The sequence below is a fragment of the Toxorhynchites rutilus genome, chromosome 3 (assembly GCF_029784135.1).
Source record: "Toxorhynchites rutilus septentrionalis strain SRP chromosome 3, ASM2978413v1, whole genome shotgun sequence".
Classification (NCBI taxonomy): domain Eukaryota; kingdom Metazoa; phylum Arthropoda; class Insecta; order Diptera; family Culicidae; genus Toxorhynchites; species Toxorhynchites rutilus.
In genome coordinates, this window is record NC_073746.1 from 187,602,950 (window position 1) to 187,617,882 (window position 14,933).

Sequence of the window (14,933 nt, forward strand, 5' to 3'; positions counted from 1 at the left end):
CATTGCCGCCATGGAGGCCTACTTTGCAGAGAAAACGTATTTTTAGATGGATTAAAGAAGTTGGAGCTTCGCTGGGTTAAGTGAATCTAGCTAAAAGGAAACTATGTTGCGAAATAAATTGCCACTTTTCCAAAATTTTTGTTTTTTTTTCTTGGGCTAAGTACTTATCGGACTGCCCTTTGTATACCTAATAAAACTGTGATATCAAGTTAATCATAGTAATTTATTTTCTCATTGAAAAAAATCGCGAAAATCACATACTTTTTATGATGTTCATAGTGTACTACCCCCTTAAGAAAAAAAAAAGTATTCATTGCAATGTACGTGCTCGTCTGGACAGGTTAATCAGTGGCGCAGATCAATCAATACGGGAATGCATACACAGAAGAAATAGAATATATTCTTATTTACCCATTATGACAAACTCGTTCCACCACAGCAGCCCACCAGTTACGACAAAATCCTTCTCCTGGGTTTCATTACCAAAAAGCTTCCACTTGCGTGAGTTGAAAGAGTAAAGCGCTACACCTGTTCTTCCTGCAACAGCTACATTAACACCTAGAAAGTCAACCGCACTATACTGGAAACACAATGATAGGGTCATTAGGATACATCAATTCAACTAAATAGCAAGAATCTACCCGAATTGGCCAGTTTGATGCAGTATAAGCCGTTGGCAAGTTTAGCACCACCCAATGTTTACTCTCCGACAATACACTATTTATTTGGACGTATTTTTCATTATTGTGGTCATCCTCGTTCCTCATGTAATCCAGATCTATTGATAAACCAAATCGAAGATTTGCGAAACATTGTACACTACAGACACACTTACCTTTTCTTGACAATCCGATATATTGCATTTCGCTGGAATAAGTACTGTGATCGCCTTCCGCTGAATATGCATTGAAATTATGGTAAATATTCTGCAACACATCACCATGATTGAGATACAGCTTATCGTCGCCTTGCAATAGAAGGTATGAATTGTAACTCTGGAATTGGAGCAATGATTTTTCGCTTCCAAAGAAAAGCATTTGGTTGATGTACCATGCAAGGGTTAATTGTTAGAATACTTTTTACAAAATCCAGCTGAATGAGCATCGTCTTCATGCCGGTAGTATTAACTCGTCGTAGTGTCGGTTTATGAACCGCTTCACCAATATCCTTATTATTGCCTGTCGACGCCAGCGAAGTATTAGAAGAAGATTTATTGGAATCAGTACTACTTGTTTCGGATGAACTAGTTTCTTGTAATTGGCGGACCAAAAATAGCTGATACCCTTCAGTCGACCAGTCCTATCAATTATAATGTCAATACACTATCATCAGTAAATAGTCAAATAATGAACCATATTTACCATGCTAACGATATTAAATGGATTGTTTTTTGCTAGCTCGATATGGAGTCCATAGTCCCAGCCAAGCGAGCATAGAAGTAGCGAACCAAAAGTGCTCCACAAAGATATTCCTCCATGACTCCAAGCAATCATTATCGCACACCCATCAGGTGTCCATTTCATCTCACTTACACTTCCAGGGGATCCGGGAAAATCTTTCGCACTCAAAACCAACCGATGGGACAGTTCCAGTCCACCGGTTAAGTCGTCTATCACATACATATTGACTTGTGAGTTACATCGTCCGAATGCGATTAGACGATACTTGTGGTTGATCACGGCACATGTCGCATCATCTATGTTCTGGCACCAAATACCTTGCACTTGCTGTTGAATAGATACAGGAACGAATTCGTGAAAATTTGGAGTGATGCAATTCATCAAATATCATATTAAAGCTATAATATAATATAAATATAAATATAATTAAATATAATTTATTTATTTCAACATAAAAATTCATTTCTGAACTCACATTTCAGTTTCGGAACAATTCTCTTATCACAAACAGAATATTAAGTTAATTTCGCTATCAATTCGCTCATTTCTATTGCACTTAATATTTCCCTATTCACTTGTTTACTTTGTTTACAATGTACACGTTGACACATTTAAATTTGCATATATATTTTTTTATATCTGTATTATAGTGATCTGCAACTCATTTGGCTGGTTCGTCACTTTTACTTCCATTTTTGGAAGAATGTCGGGAGTGAGAATTGAACTCGTGACCTTTAGCGTGAGAGGCATGGATGTTACCACTACGCCAGATCGCCTCCAAAAAATTTGCATATGATGAAAGCAAATGAAAGCAAATATTACATTTGTATTTTGTTAGAAAATCTCGGCCCAGAATGCCGTCAGCTTTAATGGGGAATTCGTTCGTCACGACTTGGAATTCTATTGGATTTTTTTTTTTTTATTATTAATTCGTTTATTTTTACAGGCTCAGTTACTTAAGTTTAAAGGAGCCGAATTCTTAAATATAATTTAAAACTATATATATATATAAACCATTTTTCTTACATCTATGGTTAGTAAGGTGGAAAACCGATTACTCGCGGTGTACTCGAGTTTAGGAGGGTGACATATTTTTAGGAGAAGGATGAGATATAAGGAAATTGTAACAATGTTGATGAACACTCATTTGTTAAATCTATTCGTATATCTATAGTGTATTTACATTTCAACTTATTCTAATATTTATAGCAAGGGGACAAATTACCCGCGAAGGAAGGAAAGGAGGGTATAAGGATGTAGGGACAATCACACACGAAGATCTATAGCTTTAAGGAAAACATATATATGGGACATGAAATCAAGGTCTAACCGAGCCAACACATCTCTCACCGGCACATTGGGCTGTCTTCCTCGGGCCCGAAGGGAGTTTTCTAAATTCGATCTGGCGGCCAAATACACCTCGCACGACCAAACAATGTGCTCGATGTCGTGATAACCTTGGCCACAAACGCAGAGATTGCTGCTGGCAAGATTGAAACGGAAGAGTAGTGCATCTAACGAACAATGATTGGACATGAGTCGGGAGAAGGTGCGAATAAAGTCCCGACTCATGTCCAGACTTTTGAACCACGGTTTGAGGCTAACCTTAGGGATAATCGAGTGAAACCACCGGCCCAATTCATCTTCATTCCACTTGCGTTGCCAGTTAGCGATGGTATTTTTGCGGACTAAAGAATAAAATTCATTGAAGGCGATTTGACGCTGATAAATGTCGCCTTCAATTGCACCTACCTTTGCCAATGAGTCAGCCCTCTCATTACCCGGAATTGAGCAATGTGAAGGGACCCAGACAAAGGTAATGACATAACAGCGTCTGGATAAAGCACTCAAAATTTCTCGTATTCTCTCAAGGAAGTACGGCGAGTGCTTTTCCGGCCTCACTGAACGGATAGCTTCGACAGAGCTAAGACTATCCGTTACAATGTAATAGTGTTCAACAGGTCGTGAGGCGACGCTGTCCAGCGCCCAGTATATCGCTGCCAATTCAGCAATATATACCGAGCAAGGATTCTGAAGACTGTGTGAGGTGCGTAAAAATACGTTGAACACTCCAAATCCTGTGGACTCATTCATAGAGGACCCATCAGTATAGTACATATTATCACAATTGATACGCCCATACTTTGCATTGAAGATCGTAGGAACGAACCCCAATCTAAGATAATCTGGATTTTCATGGATTTTCTCCTTCATGAACAGATCGAAATGTACAGAGGAATTGATGTAGTCAGGAAAACAAACACGGTTGGGAATATACGAAGAAGGAACAACCTGCATAGAGGTGAATTCATGAAATGAACTCATGAATCCAGAATGAAAATTTAGCTCGATCAATTGCTCAAAATTTCCGATCACCAATGGATTCATAACCTTACACCGAATGAGGAACCGAAGAGATAATAAATTGAAGCGATCTTTTAGTGGGAGTACGCCTGCCAAAACCTCGAGACTCATGGTATGCGTTGAGGGCATACATCCCAACGCAATACGGAGACAAAGATACTGAATTCGCTCGAGTTTAATGAGATGTGTTTTGGCAGCTGATTGAAAACAGAAACTGCCATACTCCATCACTGAGAGAATAGTTGTTCGATACAACATTATAAGATCTTCGGGATGGGCTCCCCACCAGGTGCCGGTAATTGTACGGAGAAAGTTTATTCTTTGTTGACATTTTTTACTCAGATACCTAATATGGGCCCCCCAAGTACATTTGGAGTCGAACCAGACCCCAAGATACTTGAATGACATAGCATGAGTGATCGGTTTACCCAAAAGTTGAAGCTTTGGTTTTGCTGGTCTATGCTTCCTAGAAAAAACCATCATCTCTGTTTTCTCCGTGGAGAATTCGATCCCTAGCCCAATGGCCCAGGTTGAAAAATTGTTCAAAGTATCTTGTAAGGGTCCTTGCAGGTCGGATTCGTTTGTTCCTACGACAGACACCACTCCATCATCTGCAAGTTGTCTTAGGCTGCAATTTTGTGTAAGGCAATTGTCGATGTCGCTTACATAGAAGTTGTACAAAAGGGGGCTTAAACATGAGCCCTGGGGGAGGCCCATGTAAGAGACCCGACTTACTGCCGAATCTCCGTGAGAAAAGTTCAAATGTTTCTCACAAAGCAAGTTATAAAACATATTATTCAATAGAGGCGGCAGACCCCGAGAGTGTAATTTGTCCGACAAAACCTCTATTGAAACAGAATCGAAGGCCCCCTTTATGTCCAAGAATACTGAAGTCATTTGTTATTTTTCGGCGTAAGCCATTTGAATTTCTGAAGAAAGCAACGCAAGACAATTATTCGTCCCCTTGCCCCTGCGGAACCCATATTGTGTATCTGAGAGTAGGCCATTCGTTTCAACCCATCGATCAAGGCGAAACAAGATCATTTTCTCCAACAATTTCCGTATACAAGACAGCATTGCTATTGGGCGGTACGAATTGAAGTCGGACGCGGGTTTTCCGGGTTTTTGAATAGCTATAACTCGTACTTGTCTCCAATCATCTGGAACAATATTATTCTCCAGAAACCGATTGAATAAATTCAACAAGCGATGTTTCGCCACATCAGGGAGGTTTTTCAGCAAGTTGAACTTAATTCTATCCGATCCCGGAGCAGAATTGTTACATGAAAGCAGAGCAAGAGAGAATTCTACAATCGAAAACTCGGAATCAAGATCGCACCTACCTTGTGGTATATCTCGAACAATTTTTTGCACAGGAGCGGAATCAGGACAAACCTTCCGTGCAAAATTAAAAATCCATCGATGTGAATATTCTTCGCTTTCATTCGTTGAAGAGCAATTTCTCATGTTTCGAGCCACTTTCCATAATTTTTTCATTGACGTTTCTCGTGACAAACCTGACAAAAAATTTCGCCAATAAGCACGTTTTTTCCCTTTGATTAAGTTTTTAAATTGATCTTCAAGGGCTAAATACGCTTGAAAATTTTCAGGGGTTCCACGTTTCCGAAAAGCTTTAAATGCATTCGATTTATCTCCATAAAGCTTGGAACACTGCCTATCCCACCATGGATTGGGAGGCCTTCGACGAATAGTGGAACCTGGGATGGGTTTCGTTTGAGCGCGAACCGCGCTGTCATAGATCAAACGAGAAAGGAAGTTATACTCCTCCAATGGAGGTAAACCATCTCTGGAATTGATGGCTAGAGCAATCGCGTCCGCATATTTTTTCCAGTCAATGTGTCTTGTGAGGTCATATGCCATGTTTATAGATTCAGAAGAATTCGATCCAATGGTGATGGAAATTTTGATTGGCAAGTGATCACTACCGTTGGGGTCCTGGATTACATTCCACTTGCAATCTAACGATAGTGAATTCGAGCAAAGCGAGAGGTCAAGAGCACTTGGGTTAGCAGGAGGTTTAGGAACACGTGTTGTTTCCCCAGTATTCAAAACGGTCATATTGAAGCTGTTACAAAGGTCATATATCAAAGATGAACGATTGTCGTCGTACTGTTCCCCCCAGGCAGTTCCGTGAGAGTTGAAGTCTCCCAAGATCAATCGTGGCTCAGGAAGGAGTGAGCACATGTCAACAAGTTGCTTGCGGCTAACCGCAGCTCTCGGAGGCCAATACAAGCTGACAATACAGAGGTCTTTGCCTCTGATGTTTGCATGACAAGCAACAGCTTCGATCCCTCCAATAGGTGGAAGGTCAATTCTAAAAAATGAGTGGCACTTATTGATCCCCAAAAGCACCCCTCCGTATCTATCATCACGGTCCAAGCGTATAATATTAAAATCGTGGAAAGAGATATCATCTCGCGAAGAAAGCCAAGTTTCGGACAGAGCAAAAACATCACAATTGAAGTTATGAATTAAAAATTTGAATGTATCCAATTTAGGGATAAGACTACGACAATTCCACTGTAAAACAGTGATATCTCCGACCTCTCTATTTGAATTAGACATCAAGAGAGATAATCAATGCAAGGAGGGGCCATGTTTGCATCAATTGTTGCAAAATTGTCTTTAATACTGGAAGCATTGAGATGACAATGGTTCTGATGGAGTCGGAAACATTAAAACACTTGAAGATTTGATCCAAAAGGTCAGACAACTTTATAAATCCCGATTGGGAAGTTGAGCTGGACGGAAAAATAGGGACAGTTGGGGTTTTTGATGTCCCCTCGAGTGCTGGGTCGTTCGAAGGTGAACTATTCCCACGGAAGCCAGGAGGAACCTGATTTTGCTTGTCCGCTGCACTCGATTTTTTAGGCAAGCTAACAGGGGGTATCACCGGTGGGACTTGTTCTTGAACTTTGGGAGTGGTCACATTTTTGCGCCGGGGATTCCCTTTGAAAATAAACGGTGTGCCCCCGTTACCTGTATCCGCGTCCATTTCGTCAACTGGCAGCGAATCGAAGGCATTGTTTGTAGGTAATGGTTGTTGTTGTTGAGCCAGTGGAGAAGCGCCCTTCAAAATTTCCGCAAAAGTGGGTTTTGAGCGTTCCTTCAAAGAGCGCTTCTGTTTCTCCCAGCGACTCTTATAAGTTTCACAAGCTGAGAGCACGTGTGGGGATCCCCCGCAATATGGACACTTTTGCTCAGTCGCATTGCAGGATTTCCCCACATGTTGCTCTACGCAAGTGGCACAGCGCTCCTTGTTGGCGCAATAATCTGCTGTATGACCAACTGACTTGCATTTGTTGCAAGTCATGGGCTTTGGCACGAAGAGTCGCAGTGGTAGCCTCAATTTGTCCACCATAACGTAGTCAGGGAGGGCGGAACCAGCAAAAGTTACTCGAAACGAGTCGGACGGCGTGAATTTTGTTTTTCCCTCTTCCCGGGACACTTTTCCTAATTGATGGCAGTCCAAAATTTTAACTTTCGTCAAAGGGAGTTTTTTGAATCTGCCATCTCCTTGTTTTATGAATTCGCTCGTCAGACCCGTTTCTGTAATCACCCCCGAAATTTCTACGTTATGGGAAGGTACGTACACGCGATATTCTAAAATGAACCGATTGTCAGCAACAATCTCGTTAGCTTGCTTCCGATCAGCCACGACAGCACGCAGTTTGTTCGGTCGAACCTTGGAAATTTCGACCATGGAGGAATAATTTTTTGTCAGATCTTTCATGATCTGAATGACATTCAAAGCTTTTCCTTGTGGCTTGGGCCGAAAGAAAACAACCCACGGGCCTGTTCCAGGTGCATCTTCTGGGTATATCTTGACACGGGGAGCGGAGACAACTGAGGGGGCAGACGAAGACGAGGATTGAGTGGAAGAGGATAAAACAGAGGGGAGGGACGAGGTAGATGGTTGAGTGGGATCGGAAGTAACAGGTGAGGAATGCGAAGTCGTCGGCTGAGTGGAAGCGGGAAGGTTAAGGGTTTGAGAGGAGAGGTTTGCGGATTTCTTAGAGGGGGGCTTTTTAGTGTGGCTTGAATCTTCTTCGGAAGAATTATCTTCCGGTGAGGGAACGCGCTTGAGCGACTTCCCGGCCCCTTTTTGTGCAACCGAGGGGGAGTCAATATTTTCATCGTAAGAGATCTCCATATTTGGAGATCTCTCACACTCTTCCATAGTTTATACGGATGATAATTATAATAATATTTTATAATAATTTCTATAACCTAATAAAATAATAATAACGATAATAATATTTATACAAAATACTTGGTAGTGCACACCAGTGCAGCTAATCAGAAAGCGACTGCTCCTCAATCGATTGGTCGCAGGCACAGCTGTGATAGCTAAACAAACAATCACGCTCCGGTCCACACTAAACGCACACACCAATGCAGATGAACTGGAAACTTCTCGATCGGTTGAACACGTGATCGACGCACGCCGCAATTGAAATTGTGTATCACACACACGCACTGTCGGCGGTCGCACAGTATCCGAATGCGGGATAATGGCAAAACACGGCGAAATAAATCGTCACTCCAGCTTTCTGCTGATAAATCTTTGTTTTTTGTTGGGCTCAAACGAATTGTATAAACGAAGCGTATGGATACAACACGGCAGAAAATACACCAGCTAACGGTAACCGAGAACGATAACGATAACGGAGTCACTATTGGAATTTGATTATTGTCAATAATAAAAGTGGTTTCAGTTTTGCCGATCGTTTTTATTTTTCCTTCTGTTACGCCGCTGATTATACGATTATTATTGATGTCTACCATTGTGCTGTAAATTGAGTTTCTTTTTATAATCGATATGTCAGCTCCAGTATCTAGAATTAATGTACATGGTTTTGAGCACATGCGTAGCTTTACTGTCACAAACATAGAAAGAGTTAAATTGTAATTAAAAATTTTCAAAATTGGTTTTCCTCCATGTTCGTTTCCGTGTCGGCGCGGAGGTTCGCCGTCGGATTTCCTAAGTTTTCCGCCAAGCCAATATATCGCTGTGACTGATTAGTATAGTTTCGACCATTGCCGCTATTTTGATTGACCCTGAAGTTTGTTCGCGAATGAAAATTGTTGTTATTGTTGTTGTTGGAGCGGTTGTTATGATACATTCCGCGACCACGGTGTATGAAATTTGTCGGTCTGCCTTTGTTGTTATATCTGGGTTGTTGATATTGTGTTTGGCGATTTTGCATTGGACGGTGTGTATGGTATGCCAACACCGTAGTTGGTTTGTTTGTTAACGTTTTATATTTCTTGACCTTCTCGATCGCGTCCGCGACTGTGGTGAAAGTCCCTGCGCGTAAGATTGTTTTTATATCGTTGTTTTGAATACCTTCTATGAGGGCATCCACGCCCGCTTGGCAAGCAAGTTTTGCTGCGCGTTGCGGTGTGGTTTCTTCTTTAATGTGAAGGTCGATTAACTGTTCGGTCAGTTCTTCGACTTCTTTGCATAACTCGTCAATTGGTTTTAGTTTCAACCCTTTTAATTTGGCTAGTACATTATCAGAGCTAGCATTAGATTTGCAAGATATTTTTAAATTTTTAATTAATGTTGTTGTATCGGTGCTACCGTTTATGGCCCTTCTGGCTTTTTTATCCAATCTCGTTAAAAGGAATTTATATGCCAATGCTTTGTTAACACTTGGCGTTATATCGGAAAGAAGTTTCGCAGAGCTAATGAATCTATCTAAACCTTCTGGTGAACCATCGTAGATGGGCACCATGGCTGAGGCTTCCTTATAATCAAAGTTCCTATGTGGTTTTTTCTTCTATTTCTAAACAGCTGATAATATTTTTATATATTTTCCTAGCGTCTACGATAAATTTTACAAATTCTAATGAGAACTCACCTGTTGTATAAGGTTGTGCTATTAATTTTCTCTCTTTATAGATCAGTTCTCCTTCTTTCGCCTTCTGAGTGAGGGTGTTTTTCCTTAATTTTTGGACGCTGTCTTGTTGTATTATTTTATCAAGGATATTTAATTTTTCAAATTGTTCCCTAATTTTTGCCGCTGCGATTTCTACTTCTTGTACCATCTATTAACTTTTATTTATACATTTTGTAGGCTGCTAATGTTGCGCGCTGCTTTTAGCGCTTTTTTATGTGTGCATGATTTGTATGCTTTATGCAGCTTGAATATTATCAAAAGTATCAAAATTCCAAGGATGATACATAGTATAGTACCTTGGCCTTCATGCATAATACCGTGGTTCTCCAAGTGGTTTAGAATTTGAACCTGGGGATCACCGGTGTTAGCAACTCTTTTTGAATTGAACAGTCCCATTGTTTCGTAACACATGGGTGTTAAAAAAAATTATATATACATGTCCAATTTTATCTCCCTAATTTTTACACCTTAATTCATGCCAATGTGTTTTGTTTTATTATTAATTTTTCCTTTCTCTTTTTTTTTGTTTATTTTTTGTTGGCCTTAACCATTGCTGGAAGTCGCGATTTGGTGGGCCCTAAGCAAAAAAAATTAAGCTTGACTTACTTCTATTTTCGCCCCTTTTTGCTGGCTCACTATACTGCACTTCTCTAGCTGGTTGGTTGTTGATGCTACCCGGTGGTTTGCTTTTCCTGCTGCGCCCCTATGTTGATGCTTTCATTATCGGTTAGTCGCCTTCTTTGCTCGCGATTGATCGATTACATTCACCGATTGATTACATTTTATGTCGCAGAGAGAGTTACAACTAGTGATGTTGTGATGAAGTAACGCTACGGCTGCAGGTGGTACTTGTGCGTTTATGAGTACCAACGAAGTCACTATGTGCGATGTGCCCGTCGGTTACTCCCAGGAAGCACTGAGGAACAATTCTTCTAACACATGAACGAACGAACATGAACCAGATCAAAAGCTATTTTTGAAGAATATTGTTTGATTTGTAATTGCTATTTATTTTGGCTGGTCTGGTGGCTACTGTCGGCTTCACGATTTCACTGTGTCTGCAATTCTTAATTTTACGGAAACGGCTTCAATAGTTTCCGATGGGGTCCAATTTTTTTCACCATCTTGGCGATTTTCACTGAATGCTTCTTTACATAATTGATTCACACTCGCACCGTACCCGGTTGGTTCAGTTTGGCGAATTTTTCTTTACCGATCACTAGTATTGTTTGGAGTCCCATCCTATTGCACAGTTGCTGCGGTCATTTATTTCTGCAGTACCACACAACACAACACAACAGTAGGCTCTAAAATCTGTCTCCTCGGCTCACTTTTTCGTTTTCGCTCTTTTTAGCACCAAAACAACACTTTGAAATATTCAGGTTCTCGATTAGAACTATCACAGGTCGCCATGTGGAATAGTGGAGGCTTTGTGATATAGAAATAAAGACGTATCTAGATGTCTCATCATGACTGTGACTCGTGTGTATTTTACAAGTGTCCGCTTAAATACTAGTTTACATTTACTTTCCTTAACTCTACACAAAACATTCCTTATTGCTATTACTGGGCGGAGCATCTCACCAGTAGGGTAAAATAGAAAGAGATAGACTACGGACGGCCAAAAGTGGTACAAAATGTTGTGAGTTTTAACCTTCCGCTTTGCTTGCGCAAGCGTGGCTTAAGTGGGTCATAAAAATAACATCGGACACTTGCGCTGTGTGGCTAAACATGTAGCTACAAGTGTCGTGTTTATTTATGGTGCTTGAATGTTATTCCATCGGTCGTAAAGCGTATAGCGGGTGACTAATACTTTATGACTTGTGGTTTAACGGGGATTTGGGAAATTGGATAATTGAATTTCACTAAGTGTGAAATGAGATGAAACATGCGTGGGAAAGGAGAATAGATTAAGGATAATGCTACACTGTTAACTATGGATAACGGAAATGCCAACGTGCCCCACGATTTTATTTTAGTCTCATCAATACCCTAGATTAAAGGAAAGGGTGTAATAATTACAAACTGCTACTTGCCTAATTATTTATTTAATTTTAGTAAATTTTCTGAATCATTATTATGTTTTATCACAATGAAATCGTTTAACTTAAATAGCTTTTTTTACTTGTTTTTATTTTTTTTTTATTAGTACAGTATCTGTTTTATTAGTATATTTCCCTACAATACAATCATTCCACAATTTTTGTTTCATTTTTGCCTATTACTTTCGGAATGTTTTCATGATGTACTGTATTCTATTAGTCCAATAATTTCATTTGATACATTTGATAAGGTAAACAATTTCTTATTGCCTTTTTCATGAAAAACGATGTCCTACTGGTCAAACCCTTTCATTTAATACCCATCTTCATGAGGGTTTCGGAAAGAAATATATATATATATATATATATATATATATATATATATATATATATATATATATATATATATATATATATATATATATATATATATATATATATATATATATATATATATATATATATATATATATATATATATATATATATATATATATATATATATATATATATATATATATATATATATATATATATATATATATATATATATATATATATATATATATATATATATATATATATATCGCCATTTTGTTGTGGCGGTCATTGTGGATTTGCATTCCTTATGTATAATTGTGTTCTACTAGTCAAGTCCTTCCATTTGATACCCATATTGATGAGCTTTTAGAAAAACCCCATATTGATTGTGTTTCGAAAAAATATGTAATCCGCCATTTTGTGGTAGCGGCCATTTTGGATTTGCATTTTACATAAATAACTGTGTTCTACTAGACAATCCATTTCATTTGATACCTATATTGATGGGGTTTTGGGAAAATATGTAATCCGCCATTTTGGTTTTGCATTTTTCGTGAATAACTGTGTTCTACTAGTCAAGCCCTTTCATTTGATATATTGATGAAGGTTCAAAAAAAAAAAAAAAAAATATATATATATATATATATATATATATATATATATATATATTGCCATTTTGTCGCGGCGGCCATTTTGGATTTGCATTCCCAATGAATAACCGTGTTCTACTAGTCATTCCCTTTCATTTGATACCCATATTGATGGGGTTTTGAAAAAAAAATGTAATTCGCCATTTCATAGCGGCCGTCATCTTGGATTTTTAAGATCATGGAATACGCAGTTTTATGATGACTGCAGAGATAAAGGTGTAAGGTGTGTTCCAAATTTCAGATCAATCGGACAACAGGAAGGGGGTCAAATTTCTATTAATGTGGTACAGCGCTACAAACATGTTACAAACATACAAACATGTTACAGGGCAAGCTAAACAAAACCGTTTAAAAAAGAAATTACACATGCAAAAGAAAAAATGGCAGACAAGGGCAATTCAGAGCCAACTGTGAATCATGAAGATTTATTACAAACTATAGAAAATTCTGGATATTCCGAACGAAGCAACAAAACAAAATCGAGTCGCAATAGCGAACCTAAAACAAAGAGAAAGATATCTTATCTAGATATCTACTCAACACCGAATGGATTAAAAACACCACAAATACGATTTTTTTATAGGAAAACAAGATAAAGAACTAAAATCGATTCATCCGATGGAATTGGCTAAAACTCTTTACAATGTGGAAATTAATAAATATCGCGAACTCAAATTTGCTGGAAAGGGTAGATTTAGAATAACGCTTGGCCAAACCATTAATAAATTCGAAAATTTTCGCAGACGGATTCAAACTACATATTTACGTTTACTATGATTGAACAAACCGTAGGTGTAATCAGAAATATTCCACTATCTCTGAAGAGCCACTATCTTCCACTGAAGAAGATATACTAGACATATCCTTTCAGGTAGGCTAAAGATAACAAGTTGAGTGTATTAACAGATGGACAAAGAAAAAACTGATTCCGACATATATCGTTAAAATTTATATTGAAGGTCAGGAAACTCCGGAAGGTGTTTCAATCTTTGGGATAAATACCAGGATTGAACACTTTGTTTACCCGGTAAGAATGTGCACTAAATACCTAAGATATGGTCATAAAAAAGGTATGCAACTCAAACCAAATCCGCTGTTCCAACTGTGGTTTAGAACATGGTATGAAAGAATGTTTTTCATCATCACATTGCTTTCATTGTCAAGGGTCCACACGCGGCAAACTTTAAGGATTACCAAGAAAAGATAAGACAAAATAAAATCAACTACATAATGACAACACAGAAACTGACTTTTCCGGAAGCAGTCAGACAATTTTCAAAAACTTCTCACGTTCAACATAGAATAGAGTCTATCGCCGATTTCCCGAAAGAAGAACTGCAAAAACAATTTAATTTGGATGCTATTTTTGATAAAATACAAAAAATACATAATTCCAAAACAAAACATACTGCGCAGCAAAAAACACGTGAAGATTCTATTGATTCCGATATTCTTCTAATAAATATAAGCGATTGTATTAAATCTATTATTGACCCGGAATTAAAAACAATGAGCGATAAAATTCTCCAAAAACAAAATGGAAATGCAAAGAAACCTAATCTTCATGCAAAATAATATAACTAGTATCAGAACATCTGATACGCCAAAACACTTAAACATTTCCTTGTAACTAACAATATAGACATTGCCCTTCTCCAGGAAATTTGTATAAAACAAAATGAAAAATTCAAATTTCCAGGTCAAAATTTTATTAAAACTGTGCGGCCATCCGTGTACGGTGGCATTGGTACAAAAGATTCGAAGAACTCCAAATACAACACATATACCCTTTGGAAGTAATAACAATGAAAACACTGAATACCACACCGGAACTCTTAGTTATTTCAATTTACTAGCGGCCCAATTCTATGTTTTAATAAGTTTACCGCAAAGTCATTGGAAAAGCTTTGCTGTTGCACTCAAACAGACTCTCGCAACTTATTTTCTTTTCTTTTATTCAATGTTTCTTTTTTAGTCCAAATATCTCTATGTCTCGAACATCTACTCTTTCTCTGCGATCAATTGTTGCTCTTCCAATTTTGACTTTGAATTTCAACTCTCTACTCTTCATTTCCTACTATCTACCCTATACTTTGTTCTCTCTTCTCTCTACTCTCTGCTCTTTATTTTAAACTTTCCACTTTCTCTCCACTCTCACTACTCTCTACTCTCTACTCTTTCTACTCTCTACTTTCTCTAATCTCTTTACTCTCTACTCTCTCTATTATC

At 38.5% G+C, this 14,933-nt stretch overlaps 1 protein-coding gene across 4 annotated transcripts in view; it reads right to left on the reverse strand.

Annotated features, from left to right (window-relative positions):
* LOC129775374 (guanine nucleotide exchange factor subunit Rich) overlaps window positions 1-14,933 on the reverse strand; it is a 70,947-nt gene that overhangs the window by 14,123 nt on the left and 41,891 nt on the right. For all 4 annotated transcript variants that reach the window (XM_055780058.1, XM_055780056.1, XM_055780057.1 and 1 more), the window contains 5 exons: window positions 1,362-1,727; window positions 1,051-1,299; window positions 836-995; window positions 642-778; window positions 412-580 (listed from right to left, as the gene is read on the reverse strand). In XM_055780058.1, coding sequence (XP_055636033.1) covers window positions 412-580; window positions 642-778; window positions 836-995; window positions 1,051-1,299; window positions 1,362-1,727 — 1,081 coding nt within the window. The remainder of the gene's footprint in view (window positions 1-411; window positions 581-641; window positions 779-835; window positions 996-1,050; window positions 1,300-1,361; window positions 1,728-14,933) is intronic.